We start from the raw sequence: 26,753 nt of genomic DNA, 5'->3' as shown, positions 1-26,753 counted from the left end.
GTCACTCCGCACTGTGCGATGGCACTGTTATTAAACCAGCAATGACATAGCGCATTATTAAGAGCTGGTGACGGCTCAGCAATAAAGACGGTCAGGGGGAACTTCGGGATATGTCCCCCTTCAACGACCGACCATCATTAACATATCCGCTACGATGGTGCTCGCTGTTGTTGTGGTAGCTGTAGTGAATGTGCTGTTCGCTATGGACGGAAAGACGCAGTCGTCGCCGGCTGGAGGATGGCGCTGGAGGACTGAACGGCAGCATAGGCAGCAAAGCAACATATAGAGGTGTGCCTAACGCTAGAAACGTTTTAGTGGCCAAGCGCAAAAACGCGTCAGGCGATGTTTGCGAAACACCCACTCGTTACTGTTGTTGTAGCTGCTCTCTGTCTGTCGTTCCGTCGATGTTAGGCCTCTGGGCGGGCTTCAGTGAGGGGCGCGATGCAGTACGAATATTCGAAGGAACGAGTAGTCGTAGCTCACTATGCCTGCTCAAACGAGCTTTGCAAAACCAGGGGTTTGGTGCTACTAACATGACAATGCAATGCCCTATTTTCTTTATATGTTGGTCGTTGCGGCTATTTGAAAAAAGCTGAAAAAGCTAGGAGGGTTTACAGAGTATTCAGGACAAAGCGAAGGAAAAAAAGGATCTCCGTTGGTGGGATAAGTGGCTTAAGAGAAACTTCGGAGAGGATCGAGACGCTCGAGAGACGTTGGGCGGGAAGCTAATAAACTGCGTCGCTACAGCCACAGCATCAATCCCCCGACGAGGGGCAAACGCAGAGAGAAAGTTTTTGGCCCTCCCTCTCTTTTTCTTTCCATGCTTTCCGTTTAAAGACTGGAAGGGGACAAACCAATTCAATAGGCTTTCCCGTTTTGGAGCATTTCGTCACGTATATATGTTTAACTGCTGCCCTTCTCTAGCCTTGATCACTAGTGAAAAAATTATTCCACTAAACGATCTTCTCATTCGCGAAAATGGGGGCGTCGGTGCAGACGGCTCGCGTCCACTTACACAAGGAGAAAAGTTCGTGTGCGAGAAACAGCCAGGCATCAACCAACTACATCCGGGTCTTCTTCCTTTTCATTACAAACCATTACTCAGGAGAACCCACTACGTCTACAGTTAAAGGAAGAGTGGACCGAATACAGAAATCACCTAGGATATATGTGTGCAACTCCAAAAAGCCTTTGTGAATTCATGTATGTTGAGGCGATATGGGGTAAAGCCCGGCGAGGGGGACTCTCAAAAACTGTTCGTACTAGGAAAACTCTTCCTTACCGCTGCGACAATGATGTATGTCTGCCTGTTCTGGTTCGCATTGCGTGTTCTCAATCCTTATTATGAACCTAGGTGTACAACACGTTCATGTGTATAGTACCACATGCTCATTTACATGTGTTTACTTCTAATGTAGCGGAATTGTGTGTATATGTTGTGACGGACGTGCTCCTCTTAGAAGCTGCTCAGGGATACTAGATCGTTCAAACGTAGCAGAACAGATATATCATGAAAATTTTGGGTTGTATTATGCACGAAAAAGAAAATTTAGAGGGTTACATCAAGCTTGGGTAAGTAGATGGACACGGTCTTGATCAGCGGTGTCTAGGCGATATTTGTTGATAATCGCATTTACTACACCCACATATTATTAGGTTATTTAAAGAGCTATTATATCTGGGCCTAATTTGTCCTTCGTGCAAGAGTTACCTAATCCAACATCTTAAGGCTTGATTGGCACACTTAACACCCCTCAGGGAAATGTCATGCGATAATCGGCGTCCTTTTTACCTTTGCCGCGGACTCTACGATCGATAGAAAATAAATCGATTCAAATTCTAATTTGTCTGTTGTCCGGAACAACCGCCCCTAACTACTACCTCCTTACGCAGCCGATCGTATGTGGCATACGAAACCCCAATTTTGTGGTTAGATCGAATACTCCTCAGCAGATTTCCGTCACATGCCGAAAGTCCATCACCCAGGAGGGGCGTAGCAATGAAAAGACTATCAAGTACGTAGACGAATGCAGGCTCAAGTGACTGCGGAACCTTGCATGAGATTGCTTGTAGCAATGAGCCAAATATCGAAGACGTGATACGTTGCGTCTGTTTCTTGTTAGCAGTCGACAGGAGCTGAGACCGAATTCAGAATTATCTCTCCATTGCTTGCCGCGCAGTCTCGAATGGCAGTATAGAATGAACCACGTGATGCCTTTACCCCTCAGAGCGCAATGACTCTGGGAAGTAGAAGTGACGCTGGGATTTAGCAATGCAACCACATGAAAAAGTATGCTAGACCACGAAACACAGTTCTTGACAGACAATGTTCTTCCCACGCCACAAAAGTCACATGGACAACGCTGCTGTTTTAGAAGTTTTCGAGAACGGATGGCTGGCTCCGTGTGCACGCTGGCGTTTGTCCTCTATCGTAGTACGTACCAAGGGCGTTATAAAGAAATATTTTCGTGCAGATGATTCGTTGGATGCCCTTTTGTTTGCAACAATTAGGCAGTCGCTTGTCAAACTTGAGCTTGCTTCCTCTCACGGCCAGGGTGATGTCTCAAATATTTGAGCTATCTGGGAAGAGAGGAAATTTTAAGAAGTTTACTATGAGTATTGCTATTCGAACACACGTGGCACGTATATGTCTAAGGTTTTCGATATAACTGGCACAAAACTCGGGGACACGCGTAATTTCCTTAATCTAGTGACGGACTTGTTGTGTATATATGAAGGGCTATCCATTGTAAGCAGCTTTTAATTGATTATTGCATCGAAGCATTTCTAAGTTAGGCCGCCTTGACCACTTAACCAGTAACGATTAGTTTCAGTCTAAAGGGTTCTGGCTCAGAAATTCTTCGAAGTAAAGAAGATCCCGTCACAGCTAGTCGTTGTCATCTACGACTTCTTCGTCTATACCCAACCGTCGTTACGTCTTATAATAGCCATTATAGATAATTGTTGTTGTTGTTCCGGTATCGGCTAGAAAATGACTGTGTAACGTAATGATTGTACATGCTTGGTATTTCAATAAGCCTAATTTCACCCTATTTTTCTCAGCTTTACTTAGCTAATACAGTTTTAGCTGTTCGGCAATACACCTCCAAACGTAATCGTGCAAAAGGTACGGTATAGCTCTAATCTACATTTCGGGCAAAAATGGTTACTCTGTCTCTAAATAGGTTTGAGAGTCCATAGAATTAGATGCGCAGAGTAATAAACAAAAAGAAGCAAAGTTGAGCTAATTGACATTATGTATTTCGCAAGAGCCAACTGTAACTATATGATATTGTTTCTTCCAGGACAATAGGGTACAGTGCACCACGTTTTAATTGCGTTGCCTATAATAACGGCGTTAGTTCGCTCAATTGTACCGGGTGTTACTCACTCATCCGCAAGCGACCTTGAACGAATCTGCGTAACAGGGTAGAGAACCGTTGGGCAGGCTTTATGCTGGACATGGCGGCTTATCAATATTTTACGACGGGTACATTGGCAAACCGAATATCTTCGAGACGCCAACAGTTGCTGCGCTTCCATATTATAACTTTTAAATAGCCAATCATCGGGTACGCTATACGTTTGTTATGGAAACAAATCTAAGCAAGCACAGTGACGGAGGTCGATCGATCTATTTAACAAGGACTCACTTCCCCCAATGTCCCCGTCTCCCGGCTTGGCCGCAGAGATCTGATATTTTCATACAGGCGTGCAATTTCTGCACGAATCCTGGATGATTCACGAGGAAAGTGTTGCACGAATATTACTGTTTGCTATAGGGATCCATCCGTTTGGTTCACCAATCCACCAAATAGTTCTGCCACGAAATCTCGTACAATATATGTAATCCGTATAGCATTAAAAAAAGCCTTAAAATCACTCCCGCACGAGATGTGCATCTAATCTATATATTACAAGTGTTGCCGTAAATAAGATTGCCATACGTATATTCGAATACTCATATTTGAATATTTTGGGACGTGTTTTTTTTAGTTTTAGCCCATTTTAGGACGTACGGGCTAAGACTCCCGGAGCTCTTTCACTAGTACCCTATGGGACGGGTCTAAGCATGAGACTTACTTAACGATGACATTTAAATAAGGTGCAACTTGATCCGCCTGCACTGCCTGTTTCCCCCGTTGAATCGTAACTCTTCAGTGAACCTCACACTTCAGATCAAAAGCCAAAGCTGTTTCTCCCACACGACCCTTATATAGATACTGTAATATTTATAACCTGTTTTATTGGCAGACATTTTGTGTGTACAGATGTGCCTTTCGACGTGTTCGAATTAAAGTCGACCAGGACATGGCGTTCACGTAGTATATATACGTAAACTGGAAACGCCATACAATTCTCCTGTTCAATTTAATTGTCCAACGTAATAATAACGACGCGAGCAAACGACCACACCGCGGCATTGATCTAGACCAGATTCGCATGTAAGCTGAAATGTTGACCGGCTCGTTCAGACGTCTAAATCTCCCTGGATTCGACACGGAAAACCCTATAGCCTACTAGGCACTACTACTATCATCGCTTATCGTTGGGGTGCTTCAGTGCTGCTGCTACCTGACGCAGCACCACGCTGCACTCTGTCACCTGGTTACCTACTGCTCCGTATCGCTGCCGCTGCTATCGCTATAGCGGCGACACGCATAGTGGTTCTTGGCATGAACACATGTTGTCTACGCGCGTGAACGAATCAGTTGCCATCGGCATCAGGACATCGCCAACGAACAAACGGAGCGACCATTTCTCATACGACAACGGGTGTTTTATGGAAGTCAACAGCGGAAGTGGCTGAAGGCGGCAAAGAGACTGATACGGAGGCAGGTAAAGCAGGGCGGCAAGCCTGCACTGAAGGCCTGGTCCGCTCCATAGAGCTACTGCTATTGCTCGTGTTGCCTAGTTCGCGTGTGTGTTTAGCCTGTATCCAACGCTGCTTGTCGCTGACGACGGGTGTCGTCGACAAGCGCACATAGAGTTCGGAGATACGCGAGTGCAGGCAAAGCTTCGTGAGAAAAAAGCGATCTACAAGGTCTGCCTTCCCAAGCGCCGTTTAAGGCAGGAGTATGAGACGTCAGTGCGCGTTAAGCTGGAGTGAGGTGTCTACACCAGGTGGGTTGTAGATGTGTATCGATGTGTGAACGCGAAAATGCGAGAGAGAAAGGAAGGCAGTACAGAGACTCGCAGCGGATGCCAGTGTTGCGTAGGTACGTAGGTGGTATTTTCCTTTGACGGCTATTTTCTCAAAAGGCCCGCCCCAAAGCGCATTCTCCCTGCTGCCGCTTCGGCTTGTTTCACCTCCTCCTGCCTGAACTCGTAGTATAGTTACACGACAGTGTGTCGAATACAACAGAATACACGAGCAGTAAAGGAAGGTGACATTCTGCACAGAGGTGTCGTCAGCCGTAAAGCGGCGGACCCGAAGGCAAGAAGGCAGGGGGTGGGACATAGACTCCACTGGTTCGTTGTGAGTCCTTCATCTTTTGGTCTTCCTTCGTACTCGTCGTGTTCACTTGGAGACATGCTATTCTCTCCTATATGGCCAGATTTTCGGAAGGAATGACTCCGGTGAATGCGACAACAACACCAATAGCGCTGGCGCGGGACGACGTGGTGACGTTTCCTTATGACGTTATTATTCACCCCTTTACCCCCTTTCCCCAAGCTCTGACTTATGTAGTTATCAAAGGATTTGGCGTTGACTACATTGCACCGGTTTTCTCTCTGTGGGTCCTTTTGCATCTTCTCTTTTTCTCCGTCAGCGAACAAGCTACAGATTCGGACCGTTCGCATGCTGTTTATTGGTGTGACAAGCCGACGTATCTGAGGCCAAAATATGACCCCTTTCTATCATGTTTGGGCTTGGAGATGGTGCCAGCGTCACTATCGACAGTGTCAACCTTCTACAGAGTTGGCTTGAAAGGGACAGAAGCGCACTTTGAAGACCCTGCTGTAACGTCTTCTCTATACTAGCGCATCGCCAATGCATCTGTTGCAGCGGCCGTAAACTGCAGATCTTGTACGCGACTAAAGTCGGAGTTGATACTGTGATGGTTCTATAAGGTCTTTTAAATAAAGATAATGAAATGAGGTGGCAAAGTCACGAAACGAAGTGTAATAACAGGTGAATATTTGATGAGGTGTGTCGAAGACTATGGAGTTGTTTAGTCTGTGGGCTGACAATAGCTAGGCGAAATCGTTCAGTGAAGAGTTAGAATCCTTTTCAGAAATTGTAAGTCTACGTTATTATAAAGGATAGATATATAAAACACATTTTCACGTCTAACCAGCAAGTGACGCTGCTGTGAAAATTTTATTTTGGCCTGAACGGAAATCTAGCGGCGCCTGACACAGGCAGTTTTTTCTAATCTGTGGTCGAATATGTGCTTTGGTCGCATAGTAAAAATAAATACTATATATAATATTATGCATAAATAGTATATATAATATTATGCTTGCTATAACTTACCGAAAAATAACGTACTCCAGGGCCCTAATACCTCAGGAGGCTGTTCGATAAGAAGTCAATTTTTGTCGTGAAATAATAATCTATATCTATGGCAAGGTGCTCTAAGTAATGCTTATCAATTTTTTCTCGACGTTGAGAATAAAGCCTATTGGTACTTGAAGTAACCCGCCAATCATGACGTTAGAGTTGCTTGCTTTAAGTTTGACCGATTTAAAATCATGTTGACGATTTTAGCAGATTGTTATTAAGACCATTGCTGGTAAGACTCAATGCGTTTGCAACACACCGACGGGTTCTCATAGATAACTGTGTACATACAATTCTATCTGATACGGAATAACTGAACCATTTAATTAATTAACCATCATTAATTAAGCACTATTGGTGAAACAAATTGATATTTACAACTGGCGATCAAAAATAAATAGCAGAAAAATTCAGACATGTTGAAGACTGATCGTGTAGTTATGCTGTCAGATTGAGGGTAATTGAGAGATTTGATTCCACCATACATCGCTTGCGTCGTTGGAAGAAGGCTGGCTGTACAGGTCTGTATAAAAACATCTGGAGCATTGTACAGATTAAAGTCGAAATGTCTGTTTCTAAACCAGTAGAAAGAAATAGTTAATTATTATTTATTATTGAAGCTCAGTTATAGAATTGGGTCTTCACCTTTAGTAGGAAGTTTTCCTGATGACATATTTAATAAAACCAACGTGCTAAATAGCTAGCCGTGCAAATATCACATGCGAAAGTTAATCTTTCCCAATTTATGTGATGCTGATTATTGAAATCAATCAAGTATACTCGCTATAATATTTTCTTATACTTTTTACTCTTATTATTAGTATTATAAGCATAGAGGTCAGACGCGATGGGATGATTGGAGACCGCTGAAGATTTCTTTTGGCAGGTCACAGGAAAATTTCGGGCCACATTTATCGCCCTATGTATTTATGTAGTCTGCTAATTCGAATTTAGATTCAGTTCACGGTTTTTTTTTTTATTATATTGTCTTCATGGTACAAATCTCAGAGCAAAAATATTGCTTGATTCATTTGCTGAGATCGATTGTCTGCTCCTTTCTACATCTGATTGACGACTGATACTGTGACTCGCATCAACTCTGCACTATTCAGCCACTGTCAATAGTAGAAGGAACCAACGTCTCGAATGGTCAGTTTGTGAGGGTTTCTATTTTCGCTAAATGGGGTATGTGGAGCTTTTTCGTTCACTTAACTAGCTCACTTCCTTTTTAGCACTCGGCGGCGTTACGTTCTTGCTGTGCCTCTTTATATCTCGCTGCCGTCGCTGTGGGCGTTCAGGCTCTACGGCCAAACAAGTCGTCTTTACTGTTATTATCATCGCTTTTCTATTATCAATTTGACGTGAATTTATTGAATCGCTGCGATGATTACCAGTGGTTCCTGTATGCGATTTGACTGTGTGTAAACACTTCTTCATTAGAAGATCACATGAGCCCCACACTCACGCCTCTGTTTTTTTTTTTGTTGTTTTTGGTATAATTTCAGCAAATCGTTGGATCGGACGACGCAGCAAATGTAGGCCGCGATCTTGATCTCTATTTTCTCGACGATGAGGACTCCATGGATTCCCGCCAGTCACAACAGGTTATCGTACGTTTTCAACTGGAAAAGCATTATGCTCGATTGAATCACTAGTAGTGGTGATGCCCATAGTTGCGACGTTAGAAAATAACCCTTAGGATAATGCAATACATTTTCAAACAGTCAAAAGTTTCGTTTGCTAGGGAGAGCTAATATTTTCTTGGTGAAACTGATAGAATAATTTCGAAAAAATTGCGTTTATAACACGAATTTTCAGGCGACACATCAATAATCATTAAATGCAGGCGTATAGATTAAAACTTACAATTAATAGTTGCAACGAGCAAAAAAGCTATATACGTACATATGATCGCGTAATGTTTACAAATTATTCTCTAACATACACACACGCTCATTTAACGTTGGGAAATTATTGATATTTTCTCTTTAATATTTTTCTCATTTTTAACACATAATTTTTTAAAAATATATTATTAATTTAATATTTTCACTATGTGTGAGCTATAACTGTTACGACTTTATCCAATGGCAACAACGTACAAGATCGAAAGTTAAATCATCTAGACCAGTCTATCTGTATAAGACATAAATATTTCGAATTTACGTTTCCGTCGTGATAGGTAAGCTGGTGTATTCGCTTATTAAACAAAGGAACCTTCAGTGAGATGGAGTCTGTATCCGAAACAACACTAACAAAAGAGATTAAACAAAAACGTTAAAATTGCAACATCTATTTAACAATGTACAATCCAAGAAGAATAAATCTCTACGTTTATAGAGATAAATAGAGTCAACCTCAGGCTATTTATCGACGTCGCTTCTATTTCGAAGTACCACAAAAGTCGCTTGGAAAATCTTTTGGGGGAAAAGAAGGTCGACGATCTTTGCCATACGCGCGTATAATAGAGATTTGTATAGATACGAGTAAATAACTTAGTCATCTAGTGGTCCTAGACGAGATTATTACGAGCTGATTAGATCTCTGACCGAAGTCCTTGGCCGTGCCGTTCCTTTGCTCGTGTCTTAACCAGGTCATATCAGTTTAAATGGCGTGGCTCTTAGTTGGCCTTCGTTGCTCAGCAGCAACCAGGGCAGAAATGGTGGGTGCTAGTTTCCTGCCTGCTCAGTCAAACTGACTCGCAAAGGGGGTTGAGTGTTCATCGATATCCAGAGCTTGTACAGAAAGAAAGCCAGTGCCGAAGAAAAGTGCCTGAGTCAAGCATGGGTATCAAGGCTTTCCACTAGTGGTAGCTCTTTTCCTACTCCGTATCCCTTGTAGGATTTCTAGCACACTAAGATTATACATACTAGCAGAATTACTCGTTAACCATAGCTGTGAAGCGGGGCTCCAGACAGAGGCGTTCCTGTCTATTGCTAGCAATGCTGCTTTTAGCTGGATAAGTAACTCTGACCTTTAGATCTTCTCTTGTGAGAAGAAAGATAGAAACTGGCCTGGCAGCAGTGCCTAAACTCTCCAGGGCGTGCTTTATATAGCACAGCGCTGCAGTAGCGAGCGAGGCAGGGCAAGGTAGGACTCGGGAACTGACCAAGTAACCACCAGGACTGAAGGATTGCACAAGGAGAAGATAAAACCAGTGGAACAAGGAAGGCAGTATTGGAGTTCTAGGACCAATGCACTACCTCGATCTGGCTACTAACTGCTAACGTTTACAGCTTGCTAAGTCCACTGAGTTTACTAAGTCAGGAAAAAACAGAGAAAAAAAAAGCCTTTGCCAGGTAGACAGCGGAACGCCGAACGATACAAGGCCTGTTTGGCCTAGGCTTTTCGGCAGACTGGTCTTCTGCATCATTGCAGTTTAGCTGTGGAAGATAATCACTGATTATTCTCGTTTATTCTCGCTTGCGTGGCCAGCTACCGAACGCGCACGCGGCAGAGTAAAACCCAGACCTCAATAGGTTTTGTAGGCCCACCGGAGAAAAGTTCAGGTCGCTCGTTCTTGATCGGCAACTGTTAGCCCAATTTTGACTTTCGCCTGTGTACGAACGGCGTACAGTATACAGTTCTCGCCATGATACCTCTTTTCTTCCATTGAAGGCTCGATCACTTTGCAAAGACGCGTTGCTAATGCTTGACGTAGATATACACATCTATAGAAAAGAAACGAGTCACTGTTTGCTCATCCGTTCTTTAGCCGTTCGGCAATGCGGTCCTGTATCGCTGGAAAGTAGGCGCAGTGATCCAGATCTAATTAGCAAACCAATTGAATTCAGATGCGCGACGGACGGGCGAATCCACTAAGATAGCCAGCTCGGGGAAATAGCGATATTCGCCAAAAAGGCTTATTGGTAGCGTTAAACCCTTCCCATATAGTAACATGGAAATTTTGTGGATGTATAATATTCGATAGTATGTACAATAACTTTGGCACGTACTTATACGCGCGTGTTGTATGCGCGCTAAGTACCAAAACCTTACATAGTAGGATTAGATCATCAGGTCAATTGTAATATCGTTTAACTTTTAATTTTATAGGGCAGTTATAACGATGGTTCAGTTAGACAGTTGTACATAAGAGAGGCCATTGATATGAAAGAGCTCCTACCTGAAACCTACATACTAATATTTTCGTCGGCAGGCAGCGAAAACGATAATTTTACTGAAGAGCTTCCTGAAATGTCTCTCATCTAATCAGCTCGTTAATAGAGACTTTGATGGACTTGGATTATAGTGACTAGAAACAGAATAACACAAAGCTTAGGAGATCTCTCATGTGCCCTTTTACTTCACATCTCATTTTTATTATGTAAGCGTTGTCTTATTATTGGATGATTTGTTTCAAGGCGTCCCATAACTATCGTTATAATATGATAATTAGAAACCAACGACATATGTTACACGAACATGTAATTCAACCAAAGAAACAAACAGTATATCAACAGAATGTATAGTCTGCTACACACTGGCCCTGTAATAACTTAAGTGACATTTAACGTGAGCCAAAGCGCGGTCAGTATTGACAGTGTTAACACAGCGGTACGTACGTGTCAGTCACCGTGTGCCTTCCGAATACAAATCATCTGCACTAAATGCCTCAATGCGTATTTATTCAAACCCCAATAAATACCCACTTAAGGCCTACACTTAACGTTAACTCGATCGATTCCCAATCCATGATCAAGTATCGGTGTTTAATTAAGTAGACTCAAATAGTCTCAAAGGAAATTTAAAGGATAACTAAAACAATTCTCTGAATGGTTCTCAACTTATGATAGAGGCATTATTCAACTTTACGTGAACTTGACTTTTTTCGTACATAAAGTGGAATAGGAACAGATTTCATTAAGGAGCAGAAATTAGCAAATTGCCTTATCAAACTAAATGCACAGGACAAAGGATTCATATTTCGCAGCATGCAGTCGCTAATGTTGCTAGAAAGTTTAGCCAAAACCTCGCGCTGCCATCGTGTAAAATCGGTAACAGATATAAAAAAAAAAACTGTATTGCTAAATGGGGAGCTGCATGAGTCTCTCTATGAGGACTCTTCGAAGATAAGCTTATCTCGTATAGTGTCTTCCTAAGCAGATTGAAGGACCATCCACTGTATCCGAAGTTACTCTTTACAACTGATTCAAACAAGTTGGATTCATGGGCAGTAGACCTGCCAAAAACCTCGAATGAAACGAGCCCATCTTTGTTAGGCAATATCAAAAATTAAATCATTGAAAACAGTCTGTTTCCCAGAAAAATCTCATTAGGGAATTTTCTGAAAAATCGAGCGTTATGCCTCTAAACGAGTTGACGAACGATTTTCGAAAACTGGCCCATAACCGAAACCCATATTCTAACTGGGAAAAGTTATACTGAAATGGCAAAGGCACTCGAATGATACGTTTCACAGCAGTAGTAGTAGTAGTAAAACAGCAGAAACATGTTGAAGTTACCGAGAGGTTACGCCGGTTCATTGGGAATGACTACGTCCTCATATATGGTATAATGCCTTGTCACAAAGCTTAGCGCACCTCTGCGCTATTCGCTACCAATGACGACCAAGCGTTGCCGTGGCCTGGTAATTCAGCAAACTTCAGTCTCACGAAGGATGTCTAAAATATCACAAAATCACGTGTTTGGAAACAGGATATAGTATATGTTCCTATATTCGTGAAAAAATATCAACGTATGGTAATGGAATCCACTCATAGCTGAGGCAGTGAAAAGCTGTAGACGATGTACCTTAGTTCATTTAATATACCACCCACTGACTATATATATATATATATATATATATATAAGTAGAACAGAAACCACTTGCCAATTTGAGAGTCTTCATTTTACATCTGTAAGCATAACAGGAGACTGTAAAATAAGAAGTAAGGATAAACAAGTTCGGTCAAGGCTTTCAAACTGTAACGATACTTTTCCAAATTTTTAAATTATTTTTGCCCCGCCATATATATTTATTTATATAAATATGTATCACCGGTTTGAGAAACCATGTCTCTGTTCTTTTTGCAGGGTGGCAGTCACCATGTCAGTAAACGCGATGCAACGGCGGGTACTGGCTTCGGAGTTCGAAAGTCCTCATCCAGAAGCGGCGCTGGTGCCGGTAACAGCAGTAAACGGAAGGAGCTAACAATTGCTGAGTCGCTAATGGGCTCTGGCGATTCGGAGGATAGTGAAGAACAGGAGAGTACTGAGCACGGTCGCCATTCGAAGATCTCAGTACCGTCGCAACCTCACTCGAGCGACGATGAAAATGACGAGGACATCGAAGGTTCGGGGGACATGTTCAAGCCGCACAGCAAACCCAAGGCCACAGGCACAACAAAACGACCAGGCCGCGTCAACGGGCCCCCGCCTCTGCGCGAAGACACGGACTCAAGTCATACGGGACAGCTTGGCGGCGGTGGTCACAGCACATCAACGGAAATCCCAACCAGCACCTCTACTTTGTCGTCAACGACGACATGGTCAAGCACCTCGTCAAGCGTTCCAATATCATCGACGCGGCGGCCTCTGATTGCTCCGGCGAGCACTACGTCGATGCCGGAAGACGACGAAGATTCTGAGGACGAAGGTGACTATGAGGGATCTGGCACGAGCGAACTGTCTGCTGGAAAGGCCACGGGACATATTTCCGCTGGAGGTGGCGTGTTCTCTAGCAAAGATAGAAACCGCAAGAAACAGGAGGAGTCAACGGATGACAGCTCCTCGAAGTCCATTGCTGAAGACCCTGAGGAATACTACGACGAAGATGAAAATGAAGACAGCGACCTCGATGAAACAGGTGGGTGATAACATGATGAAGTGATAACAGAAAAATAGAGCGGTGGATATGCTATTTGACGATGCGGTTTCATGTTACTAATGAATATGAAATATACACGTATACATGAAAACTTGTCCCTTTTCCAATATTTTTTTAATACAAATAAAAATAATTATCCTTTATTGCTGTCACTTCGCTAAATAGCTACTATCAATTATTCTTACTGCACTATAATCAACTAGCACTGTTCAACATGTTATGTACCTTTCTCTTCATGTCACGTCATACCAGCGTCCCCTTTCAAGCCTCACTCAGCTGAATTATCTCAATGAATACAGTGGCGATCTCACTAACATGCTTATTCGATTCTTTTCTTGTCTGTACTAGCCTACCTACACGGTAATCCGAACTCGTTAGTTTAAATTATGCTTTCAAACCTAGCCACATCCTCCAAGTGAGCAAAAGCTTAACCTGTGCAGTACTATGGCTTGTAGCTACCAGTGCTTCAATTGTCTGCTTCAACGAAGCTTCGGTCACAACAAATGTTTGTCAAAGGATATAGTGAAGTGCAACCTCCAGCTGTGTAACCGTTCAAAAAACCACAATCTTTCTTCTGTATAGATTGAACCGACAAAGCGCTTCTTATTCACTGCCACGATGCCTATACGGCCTTGCGCGTAATAATAGCCTTGCTGAATCTAACGACATTCGACGTCGACCCCCCCCCCTCCGCCATGAAGCGTAAAACGAGCAAAGTCTCTACGTTGGAGTACATTGGCTTTCTTCGTTTGGGTGGAATGCTGTATGTATCCACGCTCCCTTCGAGTCCAATTCCTTCGATGATTTGGGACGCCTGGGGTAGGGACTCCTTGCTAGGGAAAAAGTTATTCGAGGAATACGCGATAGGGCAGCCAGCAACGGTTCTGATAAAGGGAAAGGGGAGAGGAATAGGATGCCTACCAATTTGTTCAATGGTGCTGCACCTTACTAGTGGTTCAACTTTTCCCCTATGGAGTGCTTGATATAAATTTAGTAGCCCCGAAGGGGCCATTGCTTTCTGAGCGTTAATGCCATTGAACATGGTTTTGTCAGCGGATGCAGCTTGAGCTGTAGATTTGCGTTACCAAGATCCTTCGGCATCAGGTCCAGAATCGGTATTGCTACAAGTCGGGCCGAGGCCCACAGCTACAATGCATGAGCGAATGCAGCCGGCTACTCTAGGATTGTACAGTAACATACACCGATGCGAGCTTCTGACAAGACAAAAATTGCTGGTCACTAAAGGTAGAGGAAATGGAGTCCGAAAAAACCAGCCGAGACCAACATTTTTAAAGCTCAATCCACGAAGAATGGAAGATGGACCGAATCTTTACGAGTAATGCACCACCTATCGAGCGTTGCTTGGTGCGATAAACATCGCTATTCCAAATTTTTTTTTGTTAGCTTTTTTCCTCATTCTTGTAAATCACCCTAAAGCGGCCTGCCAAGTCCCACAGTGATAATGTCTTCTCCTGAGGATCTCTCTTAGGACCGTAGAACCGTGAGGGTAGTCGTTGCCCTCCGTGAACGCAGAAAAACTGGCTCGGGAGTCATAGCTGATGTTCTATTTGTGCTCGCCGTCGTTTTCGTCTTCTTCCTCCGCTGATAGCTAGCCTTCTCCTCGCCCCTGATTTTTTTGATAATGTCTAAGGGATCTAATGAGTTGTCCGAAGTAATAGCTCTGCTCCATCGCTGTCCCTGGCTTTTATAGACCCCTACGGAAGGACCGTATGCTATTCGCATAGCATTCATTTGAACTAAAAGTGAGGACAATGGTAGTAGAAGCGTTACTCGTTCCTTCCGCCAAACGAGATTAAATAAGGAGGTGTTGTTGCTCGCCAAAGAAACGGGTGAAAAGGGACCGAATAGCAATTTTGTGTCTGTGTATATAGGAAAAGAGGCATGCTTGAAAGGAAGGCGAAAGGAAACACTAATAGGGAAACACTCAGACACAGTTACTTAGAAATAATGAACTGGACCATTTGAGCACTAGCATATTCGAATACTATGCATGCAGGCAGGTCTGGGAGTATTAGGTGAATGAGAATTATCAGACTTCCTCAGTTCCCCTGCAGCGGATGCGAGCAGGGCCATGGCTTCGTGGCGGAACATTTCGTGCATTTGTAGGCAAATGAGCTCTGTCGGTAATTACAGAGGAATTTCAGCGTAAATAATTCAGGACTATTGTATAGAGCTATGACTATTCAATCGAGTCGATTTCGCAATATTGGATATTTCGTATAGTATAATGACATGTTTCTTAATGGACCCATCTTAGTCATCGTAGGAATCGTCGTGCAGTAGTTTAACTTATTTTGATGATGAATCGAGTTGACTGAATAAAGAATCTGTTTACTTGGCGTATGCAAAAACAATATAGGAAATTCAACCGCTATGTCTTAAAGGCTTCTTAACTACGGCTTGCGCTGTGTACTGTAAACATATTTCCTTCGAAAATAATTTCACTTACCTGCTTCCTGGCCCAAGGTAAGTTGAATTAAAATAAGTTAAAACAAATACGGTTATTTATCCTAACAATTCTTTCGATAAAGCGGCGACGGTGGTAAATCTTCTTCTTCTGCTTTCCAATATACGTCACTGTTTTCCTGTCGAGTTTGTCTTCCTGTCGTCATAAGTCATGTCCCTCAAAGTTGAAATCCACTAATGTACCAAGCATTTGGTTTTGCTCCATTATTTTGCAAGACCTTAGGACATACTGCGTATACGTAGCGCTTTACTCCTAAGGGCAACTCCTTGGGTGTACCGTCACCCTAGGGATCTTAGGTTTGTCAACACAAACACTTCAGCTTCGTGTAGCCTAAGTGCGAAGAGCCTTATGTTGACAGCTGTCCATCCAAACAAACTAATTAAGAGGGGTCCTCAACCATCCCGACGTTCTTGCCTAACTAACTGAAGACTACGATGCTGCCCCTAATACCTCGTCCATTGGTAGCCTCATAATTCGATAACTCTCCCACTTTTCTGTGGCTTTAAACCGCCACAGCCCGCTTCTTCGTTTCGTCGACATGCTGAGATAGAGGCCGCGCATTATGTTCGTTTCTACGAAGGAAACTCTTTATGTTGGTAGGTTTGCCTCTTATTGGGAAAGTCTGATTGGATCTCAATAGGTCCACCGTGTCCAGCTATAAGGTACTATTAATTCGTGCGAGCCGTTGCCAATAGTATTTAGAGGAAATGGGTTCGTAACCGAAATGACATTTGGCTTTTGCTAAAATGACACGCTAAGGCTACTGCGAATAACTAAAGGCATTTTTGTAACAAGGGCCACCCTGTTCATTCTGCTTGCGGCAGTTAAATAGTTCATTGTGCTACTGATCTATGAAACTACGGTACTTTAGGAAGATAATGAAAACATAAAAGGACTAGATAAAGTTAAAGCTTACCGTTACGTTAGGAAACATTAACAAACGCTTATGTATATGCCAATATTTGTATTATCTAAATTATAAACTCTAACCATACCCAGCCATTTAGAGCATCTCTGTCAATAATTTAATCATATCACCGCGCGGATATCTCTTAACAGATATCTAACACTGTAGAACGAGCTCCTTATCGAGTATCTCAAGCAGTGCATAACATTAAACAAACATTGCACAGATTATACAAACTCAATTATATTTATAAGTTATGCAAACTCTTCAATACATACGCATGGAATTTGTACATAGTGGTCACTTGCCCCCATACTTTCGTTCACTATGGTTATGCGGTCTACTTTACATCTAGAATAACTGTATACTGTCCGATTGTTGTTGTTGTCATTTGTAACTTTTTTCCGGAAGAAATCCTGAGCCTTCCAAAGGGCAGTTCATCACCGACATCTGGCCCATCAAGCACTTCATCGAGTACCATTTTATCAACTATCGCTCCAGCCACAACAACAACGACCACGACAGCAGCTCCTTCAACAACGTCATTTGCGATTCCATCTACAACCATCCCGTCCTCGACTACCGCAAGCTCTGGATCAGTGTTCGGGAGCGCGGGCAATGCTGATCTGGAAAATGACACCGACGACGAAGATGACGGCGAAGACGATGACGAAGACGACGGGGATGATGACGGATCCGATACCGAGGGCGCTGGTGGCGTCCTTCACGGAAGAACGGGCGCAGCCGCTGAAGGTGGCGAGTCGACCGCCCTCGACGAGGATAAGTACCAGAGGGGCAATAAACCTGGGCCATCCGGTCATTTGCCCGACGGTAACGGCGTCGCGAGCAGTGACAATAGTCATGGCTATGATACTGCCCGAAGAAAGGAAACAGATGACGGAAAAAGCGGCAGCAGCGGGCCATCGCGAGGTGGCGGAGGACAAAAATGGGATGCAAAAGGCGATGAAAGCCGGGAAAACAGCCAGGAGAACGATATCACACATGACAGTGATGATGATAATAAAATTTCTAGCGGTGAAGTGCTTTTGCGGCATAAGGCGACACAACGGCCGTCCACCCTGCTAGGTCAACCCGGTATACTGGTGGCCGTTATGGGGGGCGCCGTAGTCGGCCTCCTGCTCGCGATCCTGTGTGTGATGTTCGTTGTGTACCGAATGCGCAAGAAGGATGAAGGATCATATCCACTCGGAAAGCGTTAGTATTCTTTATCTTTCTAGTATTATTATCATCATCAGACTATCCTCTTATTAGGTTGGCAATAGGCTGGTAAAGAGAGGTGTACGTGTATAGCTTATCGATACTAAATGTGGAACAAACTTGTATTAATTATACTGAGACGGAACGGAAGTCGGGAAAGATTAAAATAGCGTTTCAAAGCCTGTTAAATTTTTTATTGTTACTGAATTACATACTAACTGCAGTAACCCCAACAATCGATATATAAAAGACTGGTAAAATTTGATTAGTATTCAAGAATTATCCAAGATACCTGTTTCCTAGTGAGCCGGAATAGGGTCATCAGCATTACCTTTCTGTTTTAACATCTATTTTCATCGTTTTTTTCAATCATTCTCATGCACATTATAGGCAACCATGATGATCACTTCAGCACTCATCGGAGGAACTACATGAGGCCCTCAGCCAATAAGGAGTTCTACGCCTGATTGAGCTGTGGTTGAGCGCCAATAGCAGCCTTCAGCATTTCTTCCCCAAATAGAGAAAAAAAAAAGAGAATTTCAAGCGCAACCGCAAAACATTCGTGCACCCGCGTATCAACATGTACATCATCACCTGCCGTCTCCAATGCCTATGTACACATATATATATATATATACACATGGATATGCCGAATCACAGCACTCGCGTGTACGACCATGAATCACCTATCCACTGCTTGCCGGGTAGTCCACTTCTTCGTTTTATAGCAGTTACAACATATGGCACAATCAGGTGTGACCTTGAGGTAACCCCAAAGGGCATTCATAAAATATATAAAGCTCACTGATAGAGAAACCATAGGCGTAATCCGGTCACTGCGCGAACAGGCCTGCGGCCCAAAAATGAGTTGATAATTTCACTGTCATCGAACTGAACATAGAACGACAAAAGTAGACAGGAACAAAAAGGAAAAAAACACGCGGAACCTGTAAATATGAGAGGACTTCTTTGACCCACTGGGAGCTGCCGTTATGCCATAAAAGATCTAGACCTGACATTGTCATACCTCTTGTAAAAGTCAAATCTTTCGATTCCGGTCGAAGTTTATTTCTGCCGCAGCATGAAGACAAAAGATCTCCGTGAAGAACAATAAACCATCATGGTACCATCATGCAACTTCCAGGATATCTACCACAAGCTTCGATTTGATACGGCTTCATAAACGCATCAAAAAAAGCTAGCACAAAGACAAAGAAGATGAAAAATTATGTACCGTCGAAGTGAAACCAAAAAGAAGAAATATGAAAAAAGCTCTTAATGAGATGGAAATTCGGGGCCTCACGAGCAAATGTCTAGATGACCCCGATTTGTTGCTGTCACTGTTGGCTGCGACATAGAACCCAGCTATTAACAGACAGATGCATAGCAAAGTATAAACGCATGCTCGTGCTAAGTAAAAATATAGAAAAAAAAATGTAATATAATTATATGAAAATTATAGCAAAATAGGGCAGACGCTACTCAGTGATTACGCTTGAATTCTACTCTTGCAGATAGTCGGAATTATCCATTCTGGCCAGTTACGAAGTGAGTGCGATGATAAGTCGCTTACCATAAGCAACTCTACAATATCGACTCTGTAAACGATTTTAAGTTGTACGTAACCGGAGCCGAGCCCTTACATGGTAACTTATTGGAGTCGTATGGTGGCAATTTACGGGTTATTTGGTAGACATGCAGGTTGATTGAGAGGCCGGGAAATAAAAGTTAAGTCACTAATTTTAACATGAGCTCCCTCATTGATTAAATTCGAGTTGGCCCCTCTACCGTTACGGCTGTTGGTTCACTTCGATTCTTTTTCCTTTGATTCGTTCTTGTTACTGCAGTGTCGTATCACATATAAAGTATTTAACATTCACGTAGCCACTATCCGAGATAATCGGCGCATGACAGGCGCTGGTTGGAATTGAAATCAATGCATATCATAAAAGCTGCAGACATTTTATTATAACAATTTAGAAAAAAAAAAAACAATAATTTTAAGCATCAATGATCTATTATCGCGTCCCACCTATATAGCAATGTTGGTGATCAAAAAAAGAACCGCTCCTCTAATTAAAACCTACTTTCGGAAGTGATATTTCCTAGCATATGAGCTTCTCTTCTAAACAACCCGCCCAAATCCACTAGCCAAGTCAGGCGCAGCCTCTATCCCTGAGACGGCGATAATTATTGTTCGAAACGAAGAACGAAGAAGACGGAACCCCTTAAAAGCGAGTCGAAAGTCCGCAGTCGCAGAGAAGAAGTTATGGTAAGCAAGAACAAGACTGGCGAGCGTGCAATGATTAGCGTGAGAGATAAGTTAGTCTTGCCAACGTCACATGTATAGTTTGTGAGAAGATCAATCAGGGATGGGCGTACAGGTAGGCATCACAGATAACGGTAAGCGTCGTATCATCACCAGTCCATAATGATACATAAATGAAATTTCAAAACAAGTTACAGTTCTTAATACTCGTTTCTATAACATTGTCAAATTACTAGTGCACCAGTTTCCTTGCCTCTTCCAGCCGTTTCCTTTACCCTGACTAGCCCTAGCCCAACAGTACCGCACGGATATCTCTGTACACTTAGGTGTATTAATAACGCGAGCAATGGGAGATACTTAAATAGGCGCCTATGCCTGTTTCCGGATTTCTTGTACGAGCGTCAAACTGACAAATATGTCCTGTTAGGGGTGCCGGTATAGGAGCAAATTAGCGGAGGACGAGAACCTCGGTAGAGCGTGACCAGGGTATGGAATGACAATATTCGGTTGTAAATGAAAGGAAGTGGAATATGTAATGCTGATGGTGCGCCGAACCGTAACTTTTAATACAAATTATAATGGAGTGGTATATACGATAACTATGATTGAGATGAAAGATTTCCAAGGCGTTTAGTAATCCAGGTTGTCGGTTGGCGTTGACTGATATTGTGTTCACTATCTTCTCTCGAACAGAAAGGATTGCAAACAAAGGATTCCACTCCTGATTAGTGATGAGTGTCGATAATCTCATCCGATCTAATCTAGAGACGAAACCGTAAGACAGCCAGCACAATAAGAACGATAAATTAATAATATTTTACTGGAATGAGGAGTTTTTCCTCGTTGACCGTATGCGTGACCGACACATTATATATATATATATAGCAGAATAGTAGAGATACACTGAAGGGAAAAAAGCAACCGGGTGGCAAAATTGGTGGCAAATGCAGTCTGATGCAGAATGATGATAACAACAACAGTAATGCTGATGATGAACATGAAAAATGTGGTAAATCCATCATTTTTAAAGGAACGGATACAACCACGTGTAGCATATCAAAAGTGACGAAACAACTGAAACCCCATATATATATGTATGATGACACTATGTATGAAGGGGAATAATAACGTATATATATATATATTATTAGTATAAGACACAAGTAAATGAATAGAAATATGTATACATGAACATATAAAATGAAATGAAGAGTTGAAGAGTAGGCCATGCGAGCGAAGGACAGGACTGATACAGACGACGAAGTAATGTATTTGACACAGGAAATCCAGACGATCACGATGCTTGATAGTTTCAGTTACTAAACGGATGGGCATAAAATAAGAGCGAAAGGAAACTGGGCTACAAGTAGCTCAGTAACAGAAGAACCACGAGACACAATCAAAGCCAGTGTAGTGGAAAAGGCTCCTCTAATATAAGGAGAATATATATATATATATATTAAAACCAGAGAACTTCAACATTAACACATACGGAAAAACATGCGGTGTGAGAAAATACTTTAACATTAATAATACTCGACTCGAATTGGCCTTAGTTGTTTGGACGTCATAAGCTGTCGAAAACTGAATGACCTGAAGCCTGAATCGGCGGGAGTGCATATTTTCGTGTCGTAAGCTCCACTATTTATTTATCGACGTTTCACGGGCGCCCTATCTCAAAATCCTTAAATAGCATCAGGAGACGAGCTTGAGAAGCGCTCAGTAATGAAAAAATGGTGGTGTATTTTCCAACCGTAACTTCGTTCTACCGCCCAAATTTGCAATAGATATCGATAATGATGACGAATATCTACCTACACACGATAATATCAATCGACCGATAAGAAGTTTTCGAAAGGAACTGAGCCTCACAACTGTGAAGACATGAACCGCCACAACGGCGGTATTCGAATAAGATCAATCGACGCTCTCGATAATCCGAATAGGCGGAACAGGACCGGAATTAGACCCATCTTTTTGTTGGTGATAGTATTATTACATGATGACGTCAAACATTTGACAACTAGTTCAAGCTAGGTTTCTGTGTTAGTAACTTTTGCTAGTAGTAATAAACAAACGTAATCATACAACTGCGATAACACCGGTAGAAGGAATACATTATTTTTTTTTAACGTTGTTGTCACACTTCGGAAATGCTCAGCGTTCGGTCGTTACGGCCAACCTGTTACATGTTGGATTTCTGCCGTACTAAGAGCATATCAGATTATAATTGTTCGTAACGATTTATGCCTAGAGCCGTCAGCTTATAAATGTGAACTAGAACATGGAAAATGTGCAGACCTATTCTGCAAATGCAGAATAAAATAAATATACTTACAAAGTATGTTTAACGTAGACGCCATCATACTGAGCGATGCACGCTAGAAATACCACTGCCGTTCGGTCATAAGATAAATTTTAAACACGCACACACACATAAACACGCACGCACACACACACAGGCACATATAAACACGTATGCTACGCTAATCTAGGTCGTTGTCGTTTGATCTGTCCAAATTTTATTCCCAGGCAGGTCATGAAACCGCTTCAGGTGTTTCGATTTGTCGTGTAAACGCTCTGTATATATAAACAAATCATAATACTGCTAATACTATTGACTGAATAATGCTGACGACGCCGTCAATATATTAGAACAGGATATGTTCGTGTGGGATGATTGGACAATAATACTTTAACTAAAAAACTTATCAAATGGCAAATACAGGGAGCAAAAGCATCGCTTGGAAGTTAGTACACAAAAGGTACGAGAGGAAAAGTCAGCTTCAATAAGACACACACAACTATGACAAATAGCAACCCGGAACATAATAATTAACTATATATATATATATACATATATATACCATAGGTGCATAGACCGAAACACTGCACTAGTAACACCGCTACGGGCACCGCTACTCAATAATGAAATATCTCTTTCCTAGTGTTTATAATCGTGGCAACAGAAGACTCACCGCTGGCATTCGAATTTCCGCCGTGATACGGTCTGCATATACCCATATAATTAAAACAAACACACACGAGCCTTAAAACTCTAGAGGATTTGACAAATATTGATGTCACTTTGTAATCGAAGCCCGATCTCTAAGCGAACTAATGATTTTTATTTGACCGGGAATCGTCACAGCGAACGAGATAAAAGTGTTTATATTGAAGACACACATAAGCAGCTTACCATAGCACTGCGAAATAGAACCGTTGTTTAGGGGGCCCCCAATAACTGTACGTTTAGGTAACTGTAATAACTTAACATATAATTGTTATAGTGTTTCGTTGTCGCAGTAAAGTGCTACCTATATGTGTATATATATATATATATATATATATATATATAAAGACAAACATTATAACTATCATTATTATTACGATCTCGAAATACAGGTACATAAGATGAACGAAACAATAACTGATGATGAGTCTAACTATATATAAGTACATATATTACCTAGAGCACACTTGAACATGAGTGTATAATACCTGGACATAAGGGCGCTCTGGCACACGTTATCCAGATTAACAAAATGAGACCATAAGGAGAAGTCAATGCACTGCAGAAGACGCAGTTTTATCGTCCGAATTATATTGGTCATCTGCTAAAAGTTCTGAAAAATCAAAGCAAAATCGGCCCATATTAATACAGTACTCTGTACTGTCGACGACATGACACTTAAATATATATATATATATATAGGTAATAATTAATTATAATCCGATTATAACCCTAGACACGATAAGGAACAGCACTTCTATAAGCCGATGGCACATTTGTTGTCTTTTGATCTGATCGTCTAAGGATTACGCTGACGATTATAAAATGATGACAAGAATACTAATTGTAATAATAAATATATATGTATGTAATAGAGAAACAATAAAATGGGATGAATAATTAAGTATTGATGATTGAAGCCTGCTTGTAATAATAAGGCTTGGTCAGGTGTGAAGAACTGATACCGACATTATCAACAAGGGAATTCATGACAATTGCAGAAATAATTATTAGTAATAATAATATTATATTTACTATTATTATTATTATTATTATTACTGTATTATATATACATCCATATATAACACAAACGATGATGAAAAGATATCAGCAATCTGAAGATGCGGGGTTGATTTAAGCTTATTCGAATCGCTATCGACAGACGACGTAAATAAAAGCTAAATGAATAAAACATTGTGAGAATTGCGGGGAAAGTAAAATCAACGAAATTGAGTTAAGACTGGCCCATGACGACAGTACGATTATAAACGAGAGTAGTATGAAGAGGCGCTTGAGTTTCCCCCGGTGACGCGGGGGAAGGGCACGTACGGTAGTCCCGCGTTATATCACACACATGTACCACATGATACACATGTATCAAGAAGGCCGTGGGCTAAAAATTTTAAAGAAGTGTTCAGAGAACAAGATGATGGTGGTGAAGTTGAGTTGATGACCGGTGATGATCGAAGAACAGATAATTGTAACAATGGAGACGATGATTACAATGGGATGGCAAGCGTTATTTTTCTAATGTTTTGTGCCATTACGGTGACAAAAATAACAGTAATAATTATAACAATAATGAGAGAAGAAGTAACGAAGTGGATAAACACAAAATGGTGATGATGATGATGATATGGCGGAATAAATGAAAATCGAGGCGATGAAAATGACGAGCACAGCGACGATGCACGAGGTAAAGATCATACGAATCATATTCAACCGAAAAAGCTTGCTTGACAAGTGGTTCAAGGGAAAGTCTCAAAAACTTATTGATTTTGGGTTACTCAATCCATTTATATTTTTTCTCTTTTTTTTTTTTTTATTATTGAAAAAAAACATTCTACTTTAAGTTAACTTGCGGTTACTAACATGAATAGATAAACGGCTTGAAAAGTGTAAAACTTTTTAAAGTCTAAGCATACTAGATCTTTTTTTAATTAAAAATTGATCTATTATTCTTATACTAAATGCATCTCTAATTAGACGTGTATAAACGGAATGAAACTACTAATAAGGCTGTTTCCCGAAAGAAGACAGTAAAAAGTGTTACAATTATTATACAGAAACATAGCAGCTGAAAGGAACGAATTAAGTCCAAGAAATTGGCACCAATCGATTTATGGCTGAATTGCTATCCAGCAGCTTCGATGACAGCTGGTCCATATTAACCGGTTATACATAGACCTGGATAATTTTATATATATATATATATATATATATATATATATATATATATATATATAGAACGTAAAAAAACGCCTGATAAAAGCAATTCATAGTAACCACGATAAGATAACAAAAGAACGTTGAAGAAGATGGCTGTAAACGCAGATGATGACGACGACGATGATGATGATGATGATAATAATAATAATAATAATAAAAATAACATGTTTTCTCGTAATAAAAAATAAGTAAAAAGCGTTTTCAGTAAGCAAGGAGAATCTACGATCAGTTTACAATATATTCTCAAAATTTTTCTCTGTCAATTTCCACTAATTTGAAACAATGAAGCAGTAATTTATAGAAAGTTTGCTCGATTTCACAAAGGACATGACATATTAAATTCAAGTAAGGATTACCGAACAATCGACACATCCGCTGAATTGTGTTTTTGTTACCGAAATACGTGTTCTCTCTGGATAACGTTTCAGAGAATACTGCGACGCGGCACGACCAGTTCGAAATGCCTGGAAAATCGATGGAAAATCGGTGGAAATCGATGACAGTAATCTTCGGAACTACTACGAAAATAACGACAAGCTTCCAGCATCAAAGTTCGAACAAAATTTTCGTGCACATCAAGAAAAAATTAGTGAAAAAGATATTGTGCAGTGTAGCTGCGAGGAAGCACAATTGGGTCATGCTTATGGGACGATCTATACCTGCGTCAGATATAACTATTCTCTACAATTTCTTTCTGCTCCGGAAATCTCGAGCAATGAACGCTATTCATTAACCTGTAACCACGAAATGTACAGTGTAAAGTTTTGTATCCGGTATTGGCTCATATTGGTGGCTTTCTGGTGAACACACCACGTGGCCATTGTCCGGTTTCGAACCTAAACATTTTTAGATGTCCCTAGGCTTATCAATTAAGGACTAAACGTCTACACAGTCACGCGAAACTGATGACCACCCTTATGCCATCTAGTTGTTTCATCGATAATGATCAGGTCAAGATCATTGAACATGGCGTAACTTCGCCAGAGCTTTGTACGTCCTAGGTCGCTTGTAGATATACGACGCCGTCCGCCTGCATGTGTTAGACGCCTTACATGCTTTTGAATGGCCTTTCGACATGTGAGGCAAGTCATCATTGTAGCAACTTAGGCCATAATGGTTACGATGTGCATAGAACCTGTGGTTCTAGCCGATCGATCCGATTGAATAAGCCACTTTACATTGCCAGACATCAAAAGAAATTCGGCGTGGTATGCTAATGATACTTTCGAAACCCTCATTGCAAGTAAAGATGCAGAAGTCAACTATATGTACATGTATACAAATCTGTTGAG

The 26,753-nt window shown here is 41.5% G+C and overlaps 1 protein-coding gene across 1 annotated transcript in view; it reads left to right on the top strand.

The window, feature by feature from the left end:
• Positions 1 to 25,472, top strand: part of LOC111267274 (uncharacterized) — a 35,404-nt gene extending 9,932 nt beyond the window's left edge. The window contains exons 2-5 of the mRNA XM_022845414.2: positions 8,014 to 8,118; positions 12,545 to 13,316; positions 17,144 to 17,947; positions 18,341 to 25,472. Coding sequence (XP_022701149.2) covers positions 8,014 to 8,118; positions 12,545 to 13,316; positions 17,144 to 17,947; positions 18,341 to 18,417 — 1,758 coding nt within the window. The 3' untranslated portion in view covers positions 18,418 to 25,472. The remainder of the gene's footprint in view (positions 1 to 8,013; positions 8,119 to 12,544; positions 13,317 to 17,143; positions 17,948 to 18,340) is intronic.
• Positions 25,473 to 26,753: the final 1,281 nt, after the last annotated feature.

Source organism: Varroa jacobsoni, unplaced genomic scaffold (assembly GCF_002532875.2).
Source record: "Varroa jacobsoni isolate VJ856 unplaced genomic scaffold, vjacob_1.0 scaffold_1166, whole genome shotgun sequence".
In the NCBI taxonomy this organism is placed as follows: domain Eukaryota; kingdom Metazoa; phylum Arthropoda; class Arachnida; order Mesostigmata; family Varroidae; genus Varroa; species Varroa jacobsoni.
This window is presented reverse-complemented; position numbering and strand designations above follow the sequence as displayed.